The sequence below is a fragment of the Chlorocebus sabaeus genome, chromosome 12 (assembly GCF_047675955.1).
Source record: "Chlorocebus sabaeus isolate Y175 chromosome 12, mChlSab1.0.hap1, whole genome shotgun sequence".
Classification (NCBI taxonomy): domain Eukaryota; kingdom Metazoa; phylum Chordata; class Mammalia; order Primates; family Cercopithecidae; genus Chlorocebus; species Chlorocebus sabaeus.
In genome coordinates this window covers 90,706,744-90,729,226 of record NC_132915.1, presented here as the reverse complement: position 1 = coordinate 90,729,226, position 22,483 = coordinate 90,706,744, and the positions used below count along the sequence as shown (strand labels likewise).

General features: G+C 36.7%; 1 protein-coding gene across 1 annotated transcript in view; it reads left to right on the top strand.

The window, feature by feature from the left end:
* The window catches only part of MEGF9 (multiple EGF like domains 9), a 116,335-nt gene extending 95,735 nt beyond the window's left edge, over nt 1-20,600 (top strand). Inside the window, exons 4-6 of the mRNA XM_007968237.3 lie at nt 9,805-9,945; nt 13,117-13,386; nt 15,484-20,600. Coding sequence (XP_007966428.1) covers nt 9,805-9,945; nt 13,117-13,386; nt 15,484-15,935 — 863 coding nt within the window. The 3' untranslated portion in view covers nt 15,936-20,600. The remainder of the gene's footprint in view (nt 1-9,804; nt 9,946-13,116; nt 13,387-15,483) is intronic.
* The last annotated feature ends 1,883 nt before the right edge of the window (nt 20,601-22,483 follow it).

Below are 22,483 nucleotides of genomic sequence, written 5' to 3'. Positions count from 1 at the left end.
CTATGACGTTCAATTATCTCCCCCTCAAGATGTTCTCAGACTCTGAAAGTGCATGCAGTGGGACCTAGGCTCAAATTATCAAAGGCCGATACAGATGTCTCACAGTCTTTTAGGGCCAAGGAGACACAGGCTTGCTGGGCTCTCAATCAAAAGCTTTAGAGGGCCATGACCAATAAATAGTAAGGAATCAGAAGTTGATTAACTCATACTAAAATTATAGTCCACCCTCAGGCCGCCTCAACTTCCGATTGGATTGAAGTAATTCTCTCATTATATCTGCCTAATCGATGAAAGGGGAGCCCTCTCTGGTTCTTTTATATGCTGTGTCCGGCATACAGTAAAAAATACTAGACAATGCAAAGACAGAAAAATGTGACCAGTACCAAAGAGAAAAAAATGAACAATGGAAGCAGGCCCTTAGGTGATCTAGATGTTAGAGTTAGCATAGAAAGACTTAACTAAAATTTGTATTTTCATACAATAGAGGGAAAATCAGACAAAATAGGTGAAGAGAGGAAAAATTTCAATAGAAATTGGAATCTCAAAAAAATCAAATGAACAAACTAGAACTGAAAAATACAACATGTGAATTAATAACTCATTGCATTAATCTAACGGTAAATTGTACACAGTGAAGACAAAGTTAGTAGACTTGAATACAGTACAGTTAAAAACATCCAAACTGAAGCATTTTGAGAAAATATAATGGGAAGAACAGAGCAGGGAAGATGTGGGACACAGACAAAAGGTTTAGCATAAATGTAATTGGAGAGCTAAAAAGAGAAGAAAGAGATATTGGGTCACAGTAATATCTGAAGAGAAAATGGCCAGGAATTTTCCAAATTGATTAAAGGCATCAACCCACAGATTCAGAAAGCTCAGCAAACCCTAAGCAGTATAAAAACAAAGAAAACCACATTTAGGCAAACTTAGTCAAACTATTAAAAACTAAAGCCAATTAACTTCTGATCTTAGTTTTCCTAAATGTGAGGATTAAGTATCCTTCCTTGGAAACATTTTTTTTCCCCAAACAAACAAACAAAAAAATCAGGACACACTAGTCTGACAAGTGTTTTTAAGAGAACAGGGTGGCAAAATATTTGAAGTTGAAAGTACCCTGGAAAAATCAGTTGAAAGTTTATTCTTCATTCAAATACTCTATAGTGAAACAAATTGATTTAGAAGAAATTGTATTTTTTTTTCTTTTATGTGATCTTGTCCCTGCCTATTTGCCAGTTTTATCTTCTGGTGTTCTTTTTCTTTACATCTGTGATCCAGTCACACTGATTTCTAAAACAAGGCATGTTCCCTGCTTCCAGGGTTCTCATATATGATCTTTCCTCTGCCAAGAATGGTTTTTCTAATCCACCTCTACCTCCATCCTTGACCTCTCTGCCTTATTAAATCATATTCTTCCCTGGGGTCATCAATTAAAGGCCACTTCATCAGGAAGCATTTCCTGATGCTCTAGGCTTAATGGTAATGTCCCTATTATATGCTCTCACATATACTTGTATTTTTTTCATAGCACTTTTCACAATTTGTAATTGTATACTTATTTGTGGTTCTGAGTCACATGGCTCACTCATGAGGGCAAGAACAGTTTTTTTTTTCACCATTGTATACACAATCTCTAGCATGGAGCTTTAGCATATAGTAACTGCTCACTAAATTTTTATCAAATAAATGAACAAATGAATGGAAAGACATACAGAGGAAAAATGATTTTTTTTTTTTTTTGAGACGGAGTCTCACTCTGTCCCCCTGTTCCCCTCAGCTCACTGCAAGCTCCGCCTCCCAGGTTTACGCCATTCTCCTGCCTCAGCCTCCCGAGTAGCTGGGACTACAGGCACCTGCCACCTCGCCCGGCTAGTTTTTTGTATTTTTTAGTAGAGACGGAGTTTCACCGGGTTAGGCAGGATGGTCTCGATCTCCTGACCTCGTGATCTGCCTGTCTCGGCCTCCCAAAGTGCTGGGATTACAGGCTTGAGCCACCGCGCCCGGCCTAGGAAAAATGATTTTCAATACTGGGTAACAATAGGAATACTTCATTATACTGAGCTGATTAAAATTACTCCCTAGATCTTTTACAGTACCAAAAAGCAGTCTACATTGCTGATTCTCAGTTTTAATTTTTCTTACAGCAATGAGGCCACTCTCTTTGCTGTCATGTAAGTGCTGACCTGTCCTTGATCTGGAGATAATTTAAGGCAAAATAATTCTTTTTCATGGTTATGGTTTCTAAAAGCAGCTAGTAGTGAGAGAAATAAATGGTTTCTTTGTTTGGAATTATAATAAAAGTGGAATCCAACATGAAGGAGTGCAAATACTTTATTTAAAATTACAAGCTTTATATAAAACCACTCGTCAAGTGTCTTTATTTTCAACAGTGCTGTGATAAGGTTGCCCTCTGGTGGCCACTTACTACGTTTTTACAGTCCTATTTTCACCCCCTCTACTGTTTTTCTATTCCTTCTGTTTTAGATTGAAGTAGATTTTCAAAGTACTCTTTTTTTGTGGTAAAATGTATTTGGATAAACATTTTGGAAAGCAATTTGATAGTAAGTATTAGAAATCTTAAAAACTCTTCTTTGATCCGGTAATTCTATTTCCAGGAATCTATTCTAAGGAAAGAATTCTAAATTCATAAGAAGCTTATGTTCAAAGATGCTCACCAAAGTGGTAGTTACAATTTTAGAAAGTTAGACAACCCAGTTTCTCACAATAGGGTATGAAATAAATACTGTTATCTAGGCAGTATGTTATTAAAAACACAGAAAACCAAATGTTGACCTTACATTGGGTAAGTTACTTAATCTGTTTCTTCACCTATAAATTTGATATAATAGCAGTAACTGCCTAGTGGGTTGTTGTGAAGATTAAATGCAATACATTAGTAGAGCCTTCATATAGTGTCTGACGCATCACAAGTAATCAGTAAATGGTAACTGTTATTACATTCTCGATAAAATGTTTTATTTTGGTTTTTTCTGAGATGGAGTTTCACTCTTATTGTCCAGGCTGGAGTACAGTTGCTCTGTCACTTAGGCTGGAGTGCATGACACGATCTTGGCTCACTGCAACCTCTGCCTCCTGGGTTCAAGTGATTCTCTTGCCTCAGCCTCCTGAGTAGCTGGGATTACAGGCGCCCACCATCATGCCCAGCTAACTTTTTTTTGTATTTTTAGTAGAGACGGGGTTTTGCCATGTTGGGCAGGCTGGTCTCAAACTCCTGACCTCAGGTGATCCGCCTGCCTCGGCCTCCTAAAGTGGTGGGGTTACAGGTATGAACCACTGTGCCTGGCTGATAAAATGTTTTAAAGAATAATGTATAGCAATATGAGAAAGTGAAAGAAGCAAGGTATAAAATGACATATGCCATATAATTAGACTAGTTAAAAAACAAAAGCCAAACCCCTGTAAATGACGAAAGATTACAAAGAGAAGTACTAAAAATCTGTGGGGGTTTTTTTTTTTTTCTTTTTTCTTTTTTTGAGACTGAGTCTTGCTCTGTCATTCAGGCTAGAGTGCATGGCATGATCTTGGCTCACTGCAACCTCTGCCTCCCAGGTTCAAGCGATTCTCCTGCTTCAGCCTCCCAAGTAGCTGGGATTGCAGGCACCCACCATCACATGCCTGGCTAATTTTTGTATTTTTAGTAGACATGGGGTTTCACCATGGTGGCCAGGCTTGTCTTGAACTCCTGACCTTAGGTGATTCACCCATCTCGGCCTCCCAAAGTCCTGGGATTACAGTCTTGAGCCATGGAGCCCAGCCTAAAAATCTTAATGAGAGATTTCCTAGGATTATTTTTTACCCCTTTCTACTCCTGTATTTTTCCAGATTTTCTTTATTAAGCACGTTTCCCTTAAAATGGAGGTGGAGGGATATTATTTTTAAAACTGGAACTTTATGTTCATATAATATATTTCCTTTGAAAATCCAGTGTACCTTTATGTATTCATAGTGTCCTATGATGAGTAACTTGACCTGAGTAGCTTGACTGAGTTGACTAATCTACTCCCCAGTGATACTTACTTCAGGGTGTCATGCTTTCCTGGTTTTTGTGCTACCTAACCAGCTTTTCCTTCTTATTAGTTCTACTATATCTTCCTCAGTTCAACTACAAGCATTGGAGTGCCTCAGGGCTCAGAGCTTGTCACGTTTGTCTTTGCCATTTAAACTTTCTCCCTAAGTGGTCTCATTCAGTCCCCTGGATTTAATTTGTATTTGTTTGTTTGTTTTAGCTCATTTTCTCCCTTAACCCTGGATTTAATTTAAATGCCATCTATATATGTGCTTATTATCAGATTTACATTTCTCCCTTGATCTCCGCACTCAAATATCCAACAGTCAGATATCCACTTGACATCTTCACTTGAATGTTTTAATTGGCATTATAAACCTAACACATGCAGAACAACTTTTTTTTCAACTTTATAAGTTAAGCCTGCTCTATCCATTTCACCAAGTTACTGAGTCCCAAAGCCTAGTAGTCATATTTGATTTTTCTCCTTTTTCTTACTGCAAATATCCAGCTTATCAGTATATTCCATCAGCCCTATCTTCAAAACATACTCTGAATCTGACCACTGCTCATGACTTTTATTGCATCATCCTTGCCCAAGCCACTGTCATCCCTTTGAACTACTTTGGCGCAGTCTCATCTGGTCTTTCAGCCTCCTCTCTTCTCTCCCTCTTACCTGATCCCCACCCCACCACAGTTAGTCTCCATATAACAACCAGAGCAATCTTTTTAAAATGTAAAACCAGATCATGTCATTTTCATGCTTAAACCCTCCAATGGGTTCTCATCCCTTTTGGAATAAACAAAATTCAAACATCTCTCCGTGGCCTATCTGGTTTTACATTTTCTGGGTCCTGCGTTTCTCTCTGACTTTATGCCCTATTACTCTCTCCCTTGTTAAGCTGGGCTCCATAGTGCCCTTCTTTCAGTTTGCCAGGTTGAAGCTTGCCTTTTGTTCTATAAAGAGAGTAAGGCATTTCTTCCTACAACATAGCACATTACTGTATTTCCGACAGGTTTATATATAAATGATGAAATGGTAAAATAAATAAAGGAATAAGGAAAGGTCTTTTTGCAGGTAACAATTTTTGCAGGTATGTTTTCAATGTTTTGTCCCTGAATTTGGCTGAGCCCTACATTCCTTTCTTTGACTAGTTATTTTCTTGGTTATCTCTACAAAGATTTTTGAAATGCTTAGACAAGGAGCATGAAAAAAATCATCTTCAGGAAACATTCCTTTTTCTTTTGATCCACCCTTTGGCCATCTTTCAGCAATGAGAATGTGAGAATGTGAGTTTTAGGGCAGTATTGTTATATTTTGGGGGTTCCAGGCAGAGCACAATGAACAATGTTAAACTTCAGCTTATTTTTATATATCATTTATCATAAAAGAAAGACCCTTAGATTTTAGATTTAAAGGAAACCTTAGATTTCATCTAGTTCAGCTTTTAAAATTTACAGATGAGGAAATTAAGACATAAAGAAAAAATGCTCACATTATATTAAATCATTAGCCAAAGAATTATTATCCCATTTTACAGATTAGAAAGGTGAAAATCAGATAAGCTATTCGCTTGAGGTAACATAGTTTGTGAGAAGTTCAGCTGGAAATGGAACACAAATTTGACATTAAATCCCACACCAGTTTTTAAATGCTATGTTGCCTCTCACAGAGGAGTTGTAAGCTATTAAAAGAGCAAATTCACATCGTTAGTTTCTACCGTATATAGGTTTTAAACGTTATGGTCTTTATTTTTATTGTAAAAATAAATAATTCTTTGTTGTTGTTGTTGTTGTTGTTGAGACAGAGTCTCGCTTTGTCACCCAGGCTGGAGTGCAGTGGCCGGATCTCAGCTCACTGCAAGCTCCGCCTCCCGGGTTCACGCCATTCTCCTGCCTCAGCCTCCTGAGTAGCTGGGACTACAGACGCCCGCCACCTCGCCCGGCTAGGTTTTTGTATTTTTTAGTAGAGACGGGGTTTCACCGTGTTAGCCAGGATGGTCTCGATCTCCTGACCTTGTGATCCGCCCGTCTCGGCCTCCCAAAGTGCTGGGATTACAGGCTTGAGCCACCGCGCCCGGCCAATAATTCTTAAATATATATATGAAGTGTATATCACTTGAGTTCTTGGAATATTTTACAATGTGTTTGTGATATATTTTACAGATATATTTTACAATAAGAAAAATCAAGGTGACAAAAAATAAAAGTGATGCATGTATACTAGAGATAATTTGAAGACTAGAGGGGGAAAACACTGAAAGGGCTATTGCCTCTCACAACTGTTGTTAACACTTTGGTTGTTTATGGCTGGCCTATCTTTATTAGTTTTCTTTCTCTGTAGTTGTACTTAAGGTACATGTACCGTAAAGCAATGTAAACAGTGATGAATATTTAAGAATCAATGAATTTTATCCTTTTTTAAATTTATTTATTTTTTCTTCTGAGACAGGGTCTCACTCTGTTTCCCAGGCTGGAGTGCAGTGGCATGATCATAGCTCACTACAGCCTCAACCTTCCAGACTCAAGCAATCCTCCCACCTCAGCCTCCCGAGTAGCTGGGACTACAGGCATGCACCACCACACCCAGCTAATTTTTGTATTTTTTGTAGAGACAAGGTTTTTCCCTGTTGCCCAGGCTGGTCCCAAACTCCGGGGCTCAAGCGATCTACCTGCGTTGACCTCCCAAAGTGCTGGGATTACAGGTTTGAGCCACTGTGTTGGGCTAAATTTTATACTTATACTTGCTTTCATTTTTACTTTTGAGATAGCATTGTTTACCATGTAAAGGTTTTTTTTACTCATTGATTTCTCATTGCAGGGTATGGCAAAAAACAAACAGAAATAAAAAATTCTTCTGGAAAAAATATTCTGGTATAAATGGCTTAAGAGAGTAGAATTATATTGTGGTAGTCACAGACATGTGGAGTCTTATTTAGAATAGTAAAAAGTCCTGAAATAATAAGCATGTAAACCCAGTAGTACTGTAGGAGTAAAGTGTTACAAGTATGTGACTTATTTTTTTTTTTATATATATATATATATTTATTTATTTATTTATTTATTTATTTTTTTGAGAAGGAGTTTCACTCTGTTGCCCAGGCTGGAGTGCAATTGTGCAATCTCGGCTCATTGCAACCTCTGCTTTCCAGGTTCAAGTGATTCTCCTGTCTCATCCTTCTGAGTAGCTGGGATTACAGGCATGCACCACCACACCTGACTAATTTTGTATTTTTAATAGAGACAGGGTTTCACCATGTTGGTCAGGCTGGTCTCAAACTCCTGACCTCAGGTGATCCGCCTGCCTCGGCCTCCCGAAGTGCTGAGATTGCAGGCGTGAGCCACCATGCCCGGCATATATATATATATATATATATATATATATATAAAGGGTAGCAACATGACCTTTTCTTATCACATCAGTTATGCACAAAGGACTTATTATTGGACTGCATCTTACCCTGAACATGCAAATTTTATTACAGAACTGTTAGCTTTTTTTTTTTCAGGTATTTTTATATTAAAGCTTAGCACTTTATCAGAACTTTTTCTCTTAAAAATTCTTTGTATTGAACATTTTTAATAGGGGGAGAGTAGGTAGACAGATTTCACACATAATGCAGGTTTTGACGTGTCCAACCTGAGGAACAATTTAACTTTTAAAATTGTTTTATTTTTAGAGCAAAACTCCAGTTTCCTAGTATGTGTTTTTCAGCTGTTTTTATTGTCCCAAAGATACATAGTTAAAGAGAGATCATGATATAGGAATATCTGGAAAGAAGCCAGTACCTAAAGTGTCTACCACAACATGAGTATATACTACTTTGTTATATGTGGGAAAAAATGATCAGCACTATCAGGCCTTTAAAATTACATGATTGAAAGCAATGATATTTACATACAAGTTTGATTTAATGTTAAGTGTTCATATAACAAACTTTTGAAGATATCTTTCACAATAAATTCATGAAGTTTGGGGGAATTTTGATGTAGTCAGTTAAGAATTGAGATTTACCCTTAGGGAGGCCTACATGGGCACATCACTTGAGGTCAGAAGCTCGAGACCAGCCTGGCCAACACAGTGAAACCCTGTCTCTACTAAAATACAAAAATTAGCCGGGCGTGGTGACACGCTCCTCTAATCCCAGGTACTCGAGAGGTTGAGGCAGGAGAGTCACTTGAACCTGAAGGCAGAGGTTGCAGTGTGCGGTGAGCAGAAATCATGTCACTGCACTCTAACCTGAGCCACAGAGCGAGCTCCGTCTCAAAAAAAAAAAAAAAAAAAAAAAAATTGAGATTTTTAACATGTAGGTTGATGACATTTTCATTATTTTGTTTTTTTCAAGTTTTGCTTCAGTTGTGAGACCATTTTATTTCACAGCCTATTCTCTCTCCCTTTTTAAAAATATTTCTACTAGTAAGGAAAAAAAATCAAGACTTTATGAATAGTTTTAGCATTGAACTGTAGTTAGTTTACTTTGTAAAATGTCATTATCTTCCTAGATCTCTATGTTGAGTTTACTCACTAATTTCCATAGTAGTAGTTCTAAGTGTCCCTTTGAATCTTGGTGGCCCCATAAGGAAGGAATGTAAATTATGCTACACTTTCTCATTTCCTGTTTTCAGATGTTATGCTGCTTCCATGTCTGTAGAAAATCCTTATTCATAGAGTGCCAAGGGAGTATTATTACAAAACCTAACTTTGCTGCTTTTTTTCTTTTCTTTATTAATTGTTTTTATTTTTACTTTAAATTTTTAAATATATAAAGCTATGGAGAATAATATAGCAAATACTTATGCACTCACACCCAGAATTATTAATAATAAAGATTAACATTTTGACATTTTACTTCATATTTATACACATATGTATATAGTTACATCTTTGAAATAGAAAATTTCAAATAAAGTTGAGGTCCTCTTTTCCTCTCTAGTCCTGTCTTACCCCCCTGCCTCCACAGAGACAAGTGGAGTATAAAATTCCCCTGTACCCTGGCAATCCACATTTGAATTTTTACCTCATATTTATGTCCATCTGGTTAGTGTACTTATATTTATGTCCATCTGGTTAGTATCCATTTGCTTAGCGTGCTTAGTGTGGTTTTTAAATTTTAATAAGTATTCTCTTTCTGTATGTGTTATTCTCCAATTTGCTTTTCAGCCTACATTCTTTATAAGATTCAAGCTGGGTGGCTAATCTAATGGCTCACGCCTGTAATCCCAAAACTTTGGGAGGCTGATGCAGGAGAAGCATTGGAGGCTGGGAGTTCAATATCAGCCTGGGCAACACAGTGAAATCCTGTTTCTACAAATAATTTAAAAATTAGCCGGGTGTAATGGCATGCTCCTATAGTCCCAGCCACTTGGGAGGCCCCATCTCTTTAAAAAAAAAAAAAAATTTATGCATGTTCATGCATGTATGATTAGTTCACTTATGAAAATGCCACAGTTTCTTCTATTAATATGTATTTGGATTGTTTTTATTTGTTCCTTGTTGTATAGTTGGCCTACTTTTGGTATGTAATCAGATCAACCAGCAAGGGTTTCCTGAGCCACCAATCCTGTATCCCACCTTTTCCTAAGGAGTTTACAAACTAGTAGGGGACACAATTCATAGGCATGGGCAGTATAGAAATCAGGTGGGGTAGAAATTAACTCTATCAACCCCTATTAGTTTTTCTTTTTCTTATGATATTTTTGTTACAAGCATGATTTTTGAAAGTTACTTGGCTTTCAAGGTATATCTTTAACTTTTAAAATTAATTTGCTTCTTTTAGGTGCTTGTTTAAACTGCCAGAATAGCAAAGGAAATCACTGTGAAGAGTGTAAAGAAGGATTTTATCAGAGTCCTGATGCCTCTAAAGAATGTCTTCGCTGCCCTTGTTCAGCAGTGACATCTACAGGCAGCTGCTCTATAAGTAAGGCTTTTCTCTAACTCTTCATTTTAGAGGGGGAAAAAAAATCAGTGAATCAGTTATCAATAGGTATAAATTGCATTAATGAATAAAGTTCTGGATGCCATAGGTAAAAGGGAGTTAAAAAAACAGCAAAAGTTTTCCTTTCCAGGAATTTATAATCTAATCCAAATATATACATGTGAATGAGACTTAAGGTGTCTAAAAACCTGCACAATGAGTTAATACAGGAACTTCAAGACTGAGAAACTTTTGCTCACCTATTTCAAGGTAACATTTACTAATTAGTTCCTCCTAGATACCAAATAATGTTGACTAATTGCATATATATGGCAATCTAATAAATATAGTTGAATCATTTAATACTGATGTATGTATTAGTTATCTATTGCTAAATAACCAATTACCTTAAAATTTAGTGACTTAAAACAATAAGCATTCATTATTTCACATATTTTCACTAGGACTTTCAAAGCAGCTTAGCTGGGTGGTGCTGGTTTGAATTCTTTCCTCCCTTCCTTTCTTTCTCCCTGTCTGTTTAAATAATAGCTTTCTTGAGCTATAATTCACATTTCATACAATTTAAGATGCAAAATTCAGTTTTTTTAGTACATAGTCTCAAAGTTGTGCAACCATGACCACAATCAATTTTAGAAATTTTCATCACCTCCCCCATCAAAAGGACCTAAAAAACAATCCTATAATCATTAGCAATTACTCCCTTTTTGTCTGGCCGTAGGCAACCACTAACCTGCTTTTTCTGCTCTATGGATTTGCCCATTCTGAACATTTCATATAAATTTACAACTGGTCCAGTTGGTCTGCCCGTGACAGGCATGAAAGACTTTCACAAAGCTGAATTTCAGTCCTTCAATCTATTTCATCAGGAATTCTTTAGATTAGTTATTGTTGCTATAGTTGTTGAAGTACAAAAATGCTGTAAAATATGGTACTGTTGTAAGCTATAACTTCATTGAGAACAAGGAGTATATGCTTTTCACTAATTATTTTTTTCCTGTATATTGTTGTTTGCATGGGTTATGAATAATTCAGCTGCCACCTTTTACTGCTAAAAGTAACCTAAGTATTTCTGGTTTAATTCCCTTATTTGAAATATGGAAAGCTGAGGCTCAGAGTTTAGTAACTTACTTGAGGTCACACTACCAACTAGGATTGTAAGTGGTAAGTTAGAATTCTTTATCAATTGCACACTCTGGGAATATACAAACCATTGAATTGCATGCTTTTAATGAATGTTACAGTATATAAATTATATCTCAAAGCCATTTTAAAAAGTAAAAGTGGCAGATGAAAGGAATTTATTTTTCATAAAGAGCATCAGAAATATGATTCATTGCCACAAGTTCTATGACCACTGTAAAGTATTACTGCTATAATAACATCAGTCTGTGTTTAGATAACAGGGTGATCCTGTTAGTGTAATTATAATAGTAAATTCTAAGAAAAGATCTAGCTAGCAGATTTAAAAGATGATTTGTTCATTATTAAAAATTATTTATTAAATATAATGAAGAATCCAGAATTGAAATCCTATGAAGAATTAGAAGCAGATAGGTATGAGTTGTTACGTTCCTACTGCCTAAGGTGAAATTACTCAGTATATATATATTGAACACATGCTGTGTTTTAGGCACTGTGCTAAACATTAGCAATAAAGACAGAAAAATGTCAAGTAGCTCATAGTTTAATGGGAGAGACACACAAGTAATTAGGTAATTACAATTTCAAATGACATGTGTTACAGTTAAGCATAGACTAACCCTATCCCAAACTGAGGAAATCAAGGAAAACTTTTGTGCTTCTGAGAAGAAATAATATCTGAGTTAATTTCTACAGATTGAATTTGCTAACTGAACTAGAAATAGAGAGACAAGAGGATGTCCCATGCAGAGAAAGCAGTATGTACAAAATCTCACAGAAAAGAAAGCAGGCAGTTTTTGGGAGTTCTCTTAAGCCATTTAATGTGCCTGAACCTTAGGGGGTGGTGGAGTGTGAAGTGAAGAGAGAAAAGTCGAGAGAAGTAGGCAGAGGTCAGATTATGAAAGGTACTAAAAATTCGATTACATTTTCACTTAATCCTGAAGGAGTCAGGGAGCCATTGAAGAGATTTCTCTAGAGAAGTAACATGTTCTTATTTACTTTGAAGTTCAAAGTGAATGTAGGGGTGCATTGTGATAAAAAGAACCATGAGGAAGTAGCTACAATAATTTAGGTGAGAAATGATGAAGGCTTAATCTAAGATCACTCCAGTGGGAATGAAAAGAGACATCTGTGGATTGGAAAGACTTTAATCAGGTACAATTGATATGAATTGATAACTGCTTAGAAGGGACACAGGGAGAAGGAGGATTGAGAGATGATTCTCAGTGTTTTGGCTTATGCAAGTGGGTAGATGTTGGTACCATTCACTGAGATATAGGGAACACTGGAGGAAGACAGGACTCAGGAAAGGAAGATACTGAGGACAGTATTGTACATGTTAAGTTTGAGCTGTTTGTGGATCTAGGTGTACAGGAAGTTAGTATATAGTTTGGAATTTAGGACAGAGATATAGACTAGAGATACACATGTTGGAATTGTTGATGATGTCAGTGGATGAGTCCACCCATGGAAAATGAGCAGAGAAGAGAAAGAAACTAAGAGTAGAAGTCTGCAGAGTACCAACATTTAAGTATGAGAGGGATGGAGGAAGTTTTTGTTAAAATGATATTTTATCCAATCTGTCATCTATAAAAAGGAGGGAATAACACAGTTATGAGAGTGCCAACCCATCATAATCAGTCAGACTTCTTTTGTAAGCCTATTTGTTTTGCTCTCTACCTGAATAGGTTCTCTGAATGGCCCCATCATTCCTACAATAAGCTGGAAAATTAGTAAATAGATTATAGATTCTTAGTTTAATTAATTAATAGAGATTATTATATGTCTCTAGAGAGGAGACAGTAGGGAAGGTTTATAAAACTTTTTTTAAAAATTAGAGACAGGGTCTCACTATGTTGCCCAGGCTGGTCTCAAACTCCTGGGCTCAAGCGATCCTTCCACTTGGCCTCCAAAGTTCTGGGGTTATAAATCTTTCTAAGGACTAGTTGTTGTTTTGCATTTTTAATTGTAGCTTCCGACTGTACTAAACTATTCTGGCATTCTCTCTTTTAGAATCGAGTGAATTGGAACCTGAATGTGACCAGTGTAAAGATGGTTACATGGGCCCGAACTGCAATAAATGTGAAAATGGCTATTACAATTTTGACAGCATCTGTAGAAAGTGCCAATGTCACGGCCATGTGGACCCAGTTAAAACTCCAAAGATTTGTAAGCCTGAAAGTGGTGAGTGCATCAACTGCCTCCATAACACCACCGGGTTTTGGTGTGAGAACTGCCTAGAAGGTTATGTTCAAGACCTCGAGGGAAATTGCATCAAGAAAGGTAAAACTTCACCTAAGTGATTGTAAATTTAATATCTAAACCTAGCAGTGAAAATTTCAGCAGTGAAAAATGGAAGGCTTTGTAAAACCTTCCAACCCTACCAGAGGAGTTTTTGGAAATAGATTTTGATAGATATTTGCCTAAAGAGGTTTCCTTCCATTCCTGCTGCTCTTCTGACACTCCACAGTCAACTCCAGAAATTTGAGGACCAAGACAAAGTCGTTGCGAGAGTGAGACAAAATGTTCTCACATTTTTCTCTTCATCTATTTATATTTTTATGTTAATAATTTAAGAATCCTATCATTTCTTTTATTCTTTGCTTCCTTTATTCTCATCACTTTGAGGGATCATCAAAGGTCTTTTGAAGTAGGGACATCTACTCTGGTTAGAAGTGCCAGCTGAGAGGCTGGAGTTCATTCTAGCATCTGTCCTAACTTTGGGCCTAAGTTTCCCCCACGTACAAAGGAGGAAATAATAATATTTCTTTTGATTTTTAAAAGCAAACTTATTCACATGGCAAAATATTTCTTATTGGAAAGCTCAGTAAAGATTAGTTTTAAAAATTAATGATTATAAATTCAGGATAAGTTAGGGATATTGAGGGTTTATTAGGTCACAGAGAGATTGGACCATGCTATTCTACAAACCACTCTTTGATATTCTAACATTCTGAACACGAGGCTGATGAGCAGTTGGTCTGTGGCAAGTGTCATCTTTCTGCCATTTTCTTGATATCTTGATACTGTTGTGATTAAGACAAAAAGATTCAGATTGAACCCTATTACTAGCTAGAGATCCCACTACTCAGTTCTGTTACCTATTGGGAGGCACACTTTGTCCATACTTAACTGACAGGACTGATGATTTTTCTTATTAGCTATTAAGTAATATGTACAAACTTTGCCTCTTTTTAGAATAAGTTGATGAAGTGTTGTGGTGAAGAATTATAATAATAATAGTAATAATTTTATTGAGTACCTGCTATATGCCAAGCATTAAATGTGATAATGCGTGTGGTACATTATTTCATTTAATCCTTCCCAAGAACTCTGCAAAGTTGATGTTATTCACATTTTACAGATAAGGAAATTGAGCTTTAAAAAAATTTACTTATCTATAGCCATACACTTCTATTTGATTCCAAAGCCTTTAGTCCTTCCACCAAACTATGCTGCCATTAGACATACAAAGTATAGTACCTAAATTATAAAGTAGTTGTAATCTACACAAAGGAAGAATTCCTACACATGGAATTAAGGAAAGCTGTTTTCTCTCTTGGCTGACGTCAGCCTCGGACATTTAAAATTTGTTTTTCAGACATAACTCGAGGTACAGTTTTGCCTACACCTCCTTTGCAGATAATTATTTTACCTTTATGAAATGCCATCAGACTTGTTAGACTTATTTTTGTTCAAATGATTGCCATATACCCCTGTCACTTTTAACTATGTGATTTAGAACTCAGTAGTGACAAATTTACTGCCTTTGCAGGAATTTGTATGATTTTATCTAAGAGTAAATAAGAATGGACAACTCCACTGGAATTTTCCCAATTTTTTTTTTTTTTGAGACAGAGTCTTGCTCTGTCACCCAGGCTGGAGTGCAGTGGCACAATCTCAGCTCACTGCAACCTCCGCCTCCCGGGTTCAAAAAATTCTCTGCCTCAGCCTCTTGAATAGCTGGGATTACAGGTGCCCGCCACCACGCCCAGCTAATTTTTGTATTTTCAGTAGAGACAGAGTTTCACCATCTTGGCCAGGCTGGTCTTGAACTCCTGAACTCGTGATCCATCCGCCTCAGCCTCCTAAAGTGCTGGGATTACAGGTGTGAGCCACCACACCCAACTCAAAGATTTTAATGTAGATATTATACATATTGGAAAACAGCCATAGATGTAATAATCTAGCTTTATAGACCCTGATTCTTACCCTTATCACTATATTTCTTTAAAAATTATTTTTAACTTGCATTATCTTAAAGCAGAATATCATGTCAACATCCTACATCAACATTCACTCCCATGTGTATTTCTTTTATTGTTTCTCAAAACTAGATAATTTTGTCTTTTACATTTCATTCTCTGTTTTTATTTTCAGAAGTTATTGTTCCAACACCTGAAGGTTCTACCATTTTGGTTTCCAATGCCTCTTTGACCACATCAGTGCCCACCCCTGTTATAAATAGTACTTTTACCCCTACAACCCTGCAGACTGTCTTTTCAGTAAGCACTTCTGAAAACAGCACTTCAGCTTTAGCTGATGTATCATGGACCCAGTTTAACATCATCATTTTGACAGTCATCATCATTGTTGTGGTGCTGCTAATGGGATTTGTGGGGGCTGTATATATGTACCGTGAGTACCAAAACCGGAAACTCAATGCCCCCTTTTGGACCATCGAGCTGAAAGAAGACAATATCAGTTTCAGCAGCTACCATGACAGCATTCCCAATGCAGATGTTTCGGGATTGTTGGAAGATGATGGCAATGAAGTGGCTCCCAATGGGCAACTGACCCTGACGACGCCCATACATAACTACAAAGCCTAAGGAGCTAGAAATATTCTCCTGAATTGTTAAACCACAGTGCTTATAAGCATCAGCCCCTGGGCCAGACAAAGCCTGGCTAGAGTTTGCTGAGAAAGCAAAGGCAAATAGTGCATCTGAAATTTTCAGGTACAAATTTGTAATGCGCTTAGCCTATCTATTGCTCTTAGTTTTCCCATGAAGATCTGAAGTGTTCACTGTCATTAGGACTTGAAGTAAAGTATATTTTTGTACTAAACCACGTGGGAGTATGGAAAGGCTAAACCCCATTGTGCAGCCCAAAACCACTTTGACCTCCAGATAGACTCCTGGGGAAGTGTTCACCAAGCCAGTGGTAACAAGATGATGGATGTGGAGGGGAAAAAGACTGCTGGAAGACTTCATCTCCATTCCTGAAACATTTTTTTAAAAACAGTGTCAGGGATTATATTCATTTTACTATACAAAAGGACATCATTGAGGAAAAGCTGGTTTCTAGGCTGTATCACAATAAATAATCTTGATAGTTTCTAGAATAGGGATAGAAAAGTCCCAAGATCTTCAGAAGGGCTTGGTTTTTTCCTCCTAGGATTCTTGCTTAGTGATGAGATGAAAGCACAGGATAAGCTTCTAATGGAGGAAGGCAGCATTGGGGAGCAGGAGGCTGATGGTCCTCCTCAGGGTCTCAGTGTAAATGATCAATTGTCTAAAAGTAAGGAATATTCCTGCCTCTAGAGAAATAAGGTGTACATAGTTAATGTAGTATATCTGGTCAACATTGTATTTGTATCTATTTGTAAAAAAAAATCATGTCGTATTTTATCATCTGGAATTTATTTGTACAGCAGTTAATGGTGTTGTAAAAAGAAAAATATGGGGATTGCTTAAAATACTGTAAAATAGTTGGCAATATTGCTAGAGCTGGGACTCTGGTGAGCATCAGTCATTTTTAGTCCCTCTTGAGGACATTGCTGAAATTTATAAGAGGTTGAATGTTTCTAATCTTTCTTTCCTTTCTCAGTCTAAAAGTAGAGTTACATGGCTCTTTGACTTACTATGATTCAAGCAATAGATTTTGAAGTCAATAATCATTAAGCTGGGACATAGGATGCATTCTCCAAAAACATTAATCTAAGTAGACACTAGCTACCCTATATATTTTACATAGATTAATATAAAACATATCCTCATTAAAAAATGTTTTTCTTGAATGTAAAAGATAGTCTTCCAAAGGATAGAAATATTTTAGTTCCAAGAGAAAAGCCATCATATTACTTGGGATCTGTAGTTCTCATGCCTGTGAAATATTTATAATCTCTCCCTCACCCCAAATAAAAAATCTCCTACATGTGAACATAGCCTGTCACTCATTTGCCATGAGGTATGTGCCATCTCCCTGCAGTGCTATAGTTCTCCCATCGTCTTCCTGTCTGGTTAGTGGGTAGCTTTGTAGATGGGTGTGTATAGTTAGTTCTTGCTTTTTGATGCAGTTTTTTTCCTAGAGGCTAACTACTGTTGCTCTCATTTATTATGATATTGACATTTTGGGTTAAGCAAGGTGGGTGGGAAAGGTGGTCAGAAGTCAAATATAACTTATTAGGAGGAACAGTGAACTGTGAAGTGGTTAGAAAAAAAAATAAAAACTTCTTATTAGATTAGACCTAGGAAATCCAAGCTGACCCCTTTGCCTAACTTCCCTAGAGAAAAAACTAGAACTTGGTCATCCCTTTATAGGAGACCCCTAAGTTGTTCTCAGGGTTTGGAGATGATGTTCTGGAGGGAGTACAAGCAGATAATCTACTTCTGGTAATCTGAGGGTGCTTTGCATATTTGGCCATTGCTCAGAAGAATAGAGGTTACATTATATTACATTATATGAAAATTATTTAGTTTTTCTATAGCCCTTTGTCGTTTGCAAAGCACTTTTCCATATGTGTGTCCTTTCTTCCACACCATAGCCCCCTGAGGAAGTAATTTTTCTCCCCATTTTATAGATGAAAAGACTGAGGCACAGAGGAGCTAAATGTCTTGTTCAAGGCTATACAATGTGTGTCATTATTAGGCTTGGAATCAGGGCTCCTAACTCTAAAGCACATGTTTTTTCAACTATATGCAGAAATTGCCTAGCCATGGACACAAGAAAGCTAGGAGGAAGAGTTCTACTTGTGGATGTTTTTTTTTTTTTTTTTTTAATATCAGGAGCAATCCAGGGCCATACAACCATGAAGCACTTAGCGAAATGAACACAGGAAGATTTACTATCTGAAGCTAGTGTTAGTGATTAGAAAACAAAACTGCCAGTTTTGTGCTTCATTAAGGTGAACTCATCTTTCACGCAGGGAGGGAAAACTTGCTTTCCCTAGCAGTTTCTGCATATGTGTGTACAGACTGCACAATTCTAAGAAATTATGCAAAATGGCATACCCGACTTTCTCCCAGTTACACCGTCCCCCAACCCCCAAAAAAGGTCAGGATTAAAGGTAATGAGAAGTGAACATTTATTAAACAGAAGTTAAACCAATAGAGAAAGGAGGTTTGTTGGAATCTAAGAGGATTTTGACCATGTAGAAATTCCTTGAAACAGACCTTAAAAAGTATTGAAAAATTGAATCAGAAAGGAAGTTTACCTTTAAATATTTGTTAATGGCTCCTAGGTTATGGTTATAATTTTTCTCAATGGGAATGGGAAAAAAATGGGAAAAAAAGTCTTAACATTTGTTTTAAATAATATCCTCTAATGTCTCCAGCTTTTTGCTTCTGGAAATAATTTACTTTAAAATATAAACCAATCACGAAGTGATCTACCACTGAAATCAGTCTAGGAAACTAGTATGGGATGCACTGCACAATGTTCTTTCCTCTAAAGGCATGAGCCCCATAAACTGTGGCATCCAGCAGCAGGATGCCATCTGTCCTTCAGAAAGCCTAATATTGGGCTGGGTGCAGTGGCTCACGCCTGTGATCCCAGCACTTTGGTAGGCTGAGGCGGGTGGATCATGAGGTCAGGAGTTCGAGACCAGCCTGGTCAACATGGCGAAACCCCGTCTCTACTAAAAATACAAAAATTAGCTGGGTGTGGTGGTGCATGCCTGTAGTCTCAGCTACTCGGGAGGCTGAGGCAGGAGAAGCACTTGAACCCGGGAGGCAGAAGTTGCAGTGAGCCGAGACGGTGCCATTTCACTCCAGCCTGGGCGACAGAGCAAGATACCATCTCAAAAAGAAAAAAGAAAAAGAAAAAGAAAGCCTAATATTGGGAGAATGTTTGTGTAAGGATTGGAAATGTGTTTATTTTTAAATAAGATAGCACTGATGTGAATCTTATTTGGAAATTACAGATACTGCCATTAAGCGATGCTTTTATCTTCATTAATTCATTTTAGTCAACGCCTATGCATTTCTGATGGTTAGGTGCCCTAGGTAGTGTTAAGTATGTTCTTGTCCTCCCTTACTCCCCTCTCACTCCCTCTACCCTCTGTCCCCCAGGGTTCTTTTATTAATGGAATTTCTGCAGTTACAGAGAAAAAAATGACACTTGAAAACTAAAGCTCATTTATATTAATACTAAGGTCCTGTGGGCCTAGTGCATCACTCTTCCCAGTGATACCTAGATTTTAAGAGTAGAGAACAGATGAAACATGGGATGAGAGGAGAGAGGTTTTTTAGACAACATTTGTAGACACCTCAAATTATATCACTATTCTCTAGCGCCAATATTCCCAGGTAAATTGACCATTAAAGCAATACTCACTGACCTACTAGTTTATTTTGGTCAGCTGAGTGCCATCAGGATCTTTAGCCCTTTAAGTGCTGTTTTGGGAGTAGAGAATCCTCTTGACAGCTTTGATTGGAACAGGGTTATTAGATCATTCACTTTTGTCCTACACTTTTTAGGACGCTTGGTGAACCTAACACCACTTAAAATGAACATACCTGTTTCTTATATTTTGGGCTAGGTGGGTAGGAATTGAATTTCCACAGCTCAAGGCAAGGTCTCTGACAAAAAGTTCAGAGAAGTAAAAGGTAACCCTGCGTAACCTATTACAGCAAGAAAAGCATTTCTGGCTTCATCCACAAAGAACCTTTGGTCTGTTATACTCTTCTTGATAGTAAGGAGTTTGGGAGCTTAAATGAATTTGGTGTGTGCAGGGGAGAAAGGGAAGGTTAGTGCATTTTTCTGTTTAACCCTGAGCCAGTGTCTATGCCGAAGGGAAAGGCAGGAAGAATACACTCATACATCTGAAGAAGTCAAATAATATCAAACGGACTAAAGGTTATGGATCATTAAAATGTCAGTGGTTGAATGATGTTCGCTCAAAGGCAATATGGGAATCTTTCTTGTTACTTATGCATATGCAATAACTGCAGCAGCAGCCCTAGAAAGTGAGCCCAGGGCCTCAGATCTAAGTCCAAAAGCTAAATGATTTAAAGTCAAGTTGTAATGCTAGGCATAAGCACTCTATAATACATTAAATTACAGCCCGAGCAATTAGGGAATGTTTCTGAAACATTAAACTTGTATTTATGTCACTAAAATTCTAACACAAACTTTAAAAACGTGTCTCATACATATGCTGTACTAGGCTTCATCATGCATTTCTAAATTTGTGTATGATTTGAATATATGAAAGAATTTATACAAGAGTGTTATTTAAAATTATTAAAAATAAATGTATATAATTTGTACCTATTGTAGATTTGTTGTTTACTTTTTGTGGTCAGAGTTGTTTGATGTCTTCAAATACATGCCAAGGATCATTTATTTTCAGCCCACTTCATAAAAATCTTTGAACCCTTCATTTATTGGCCATGCATTTTGTTTAAGTTCCTTTAAGGAATGTTTTCTACTTGGGGGGAAAAAAATTCCATGAAGAAGATTCCTTCTCTTAGAGGAAAACAAAACAAAACCTGAGAAGAAAATATATTAACATACATTTTTGTTTGTGCTTTTGCCTGTTCCCTCTGAGATCCATTGGATTTTATAGAGAAAACTTGCTCACTTTGGATTTCTTTGTCACACATATGAAGAATTTCCTTTCTTTGGTAGAAATCTGAAGAGAAACCATATTCTACATATTTATTAGGTAACTTGTAATAAGAGTACATCTTTTTAATATTTTAAGCTACTCTTGAAGAACCTTTATTTTGACAAAGCTAGATGGTGTTTAATGGGATGCCATCTGAGAGATTCCTTTATTTGAAAAAAAAAAAGAAAAAACAAGTCAGGCACTTCTTTGTGCTGAGAGCTTTATAAACTTAAATTGTTTTGTTCAACTTCAGTTGGTTGACATTTAAATTTTTAAACTCTTATATTTTCTTTCTTTTCTAGCCACACAAGATAACAGGTTTTATTACTTTATAATAAAACCTTATGTTTATACATGTGGTTCTGTGATGTATATGAATTGGTTATTAAGGGAAAAGAATAAGCATGGCAGAAATCTAATCAAATTACATTTTCAAGAGAAAGTATATATATATATACAAACAAGTCAAGACATTTGCAAGGTTGCATTATCAAAACTGGTTGTATTCATTTTCCATAGGCGTATAAGACACCTATGTTTTTTAAAGTTCCACATGCTCCATTATAATTAAGTCAGTAACTTCAAAGTAACAGTGTGCTTACTTATATTTTAAAAGTTAAGCTGAATTAAAAACAATGTTTTTCATGAGATGATAGCATTAGGAGTGTTAATTGACAGGCTGAAAATCAACATTCTATCTAAATCAATGTTAAAATTGTAGTTTTACCTATAAGTTAGTCTTTCAAGGCAATTTTATGAGGAATTATTGTAGTAATTGTACAGGCTTTCTAGTACTTCTATGTACAAAATGACAGCCATCAGACAATGTTAAATTCACAATGTGCTGCTTGTTTGTATTAATAATAAGTAGATTTTAAACCTTGTCTGTTGAATGGAACACTGCACTTCAAACAGTTGCAAAAGAAAACAGGCAAAATGTTTTCTTTGTATGTAATAAGAGTAGGTTTGGGTAATAAAAGAAGTGTTTGGGAGGAAATCTTCTTTTGTGGTTTCCTTTGTGTTGTCAGACAAACTGCTAAAATTGTATATGTCAGTATTGGTTCTTTTAGTCTTTGACCCAAGGAAGGAAAAGTCTCAGCTCTTCCAATGTTAATTACTGTTCCAATTTAACCATGTTAAACTCATACAGTTTCCTACATATGCCGGTTATATGATGTCTTCCTCCCTTTGCCGGTACTGCTTCCCCTACCTATAATATCCTTGAGAATGCTCATTCATTCTTTGCAAACCTTTGATAAAGAAAAGTTGATCAATTCTTAAATTTGTACCTCCATTTTGCCTAATGAATACTTCTACTACTGCACATATTTTATTATAAATACTTGTTAGTTTGTGCCTTTCCCAGTGGACTCTGTATTCCTTGAAATCAGTAGCATTTATTCTTCTGCCTCTGGCATCTGGCATGTTGCTGGTACATTGTGGGTGCTCAGTAAGTGATGGTTTATGTACAAAAGGTAGTTGACAATACCAGAGTTTGTATGTGAACTTATTTGTTGAAGTATGGCAAGAAAACTTCTATTCAGTGGA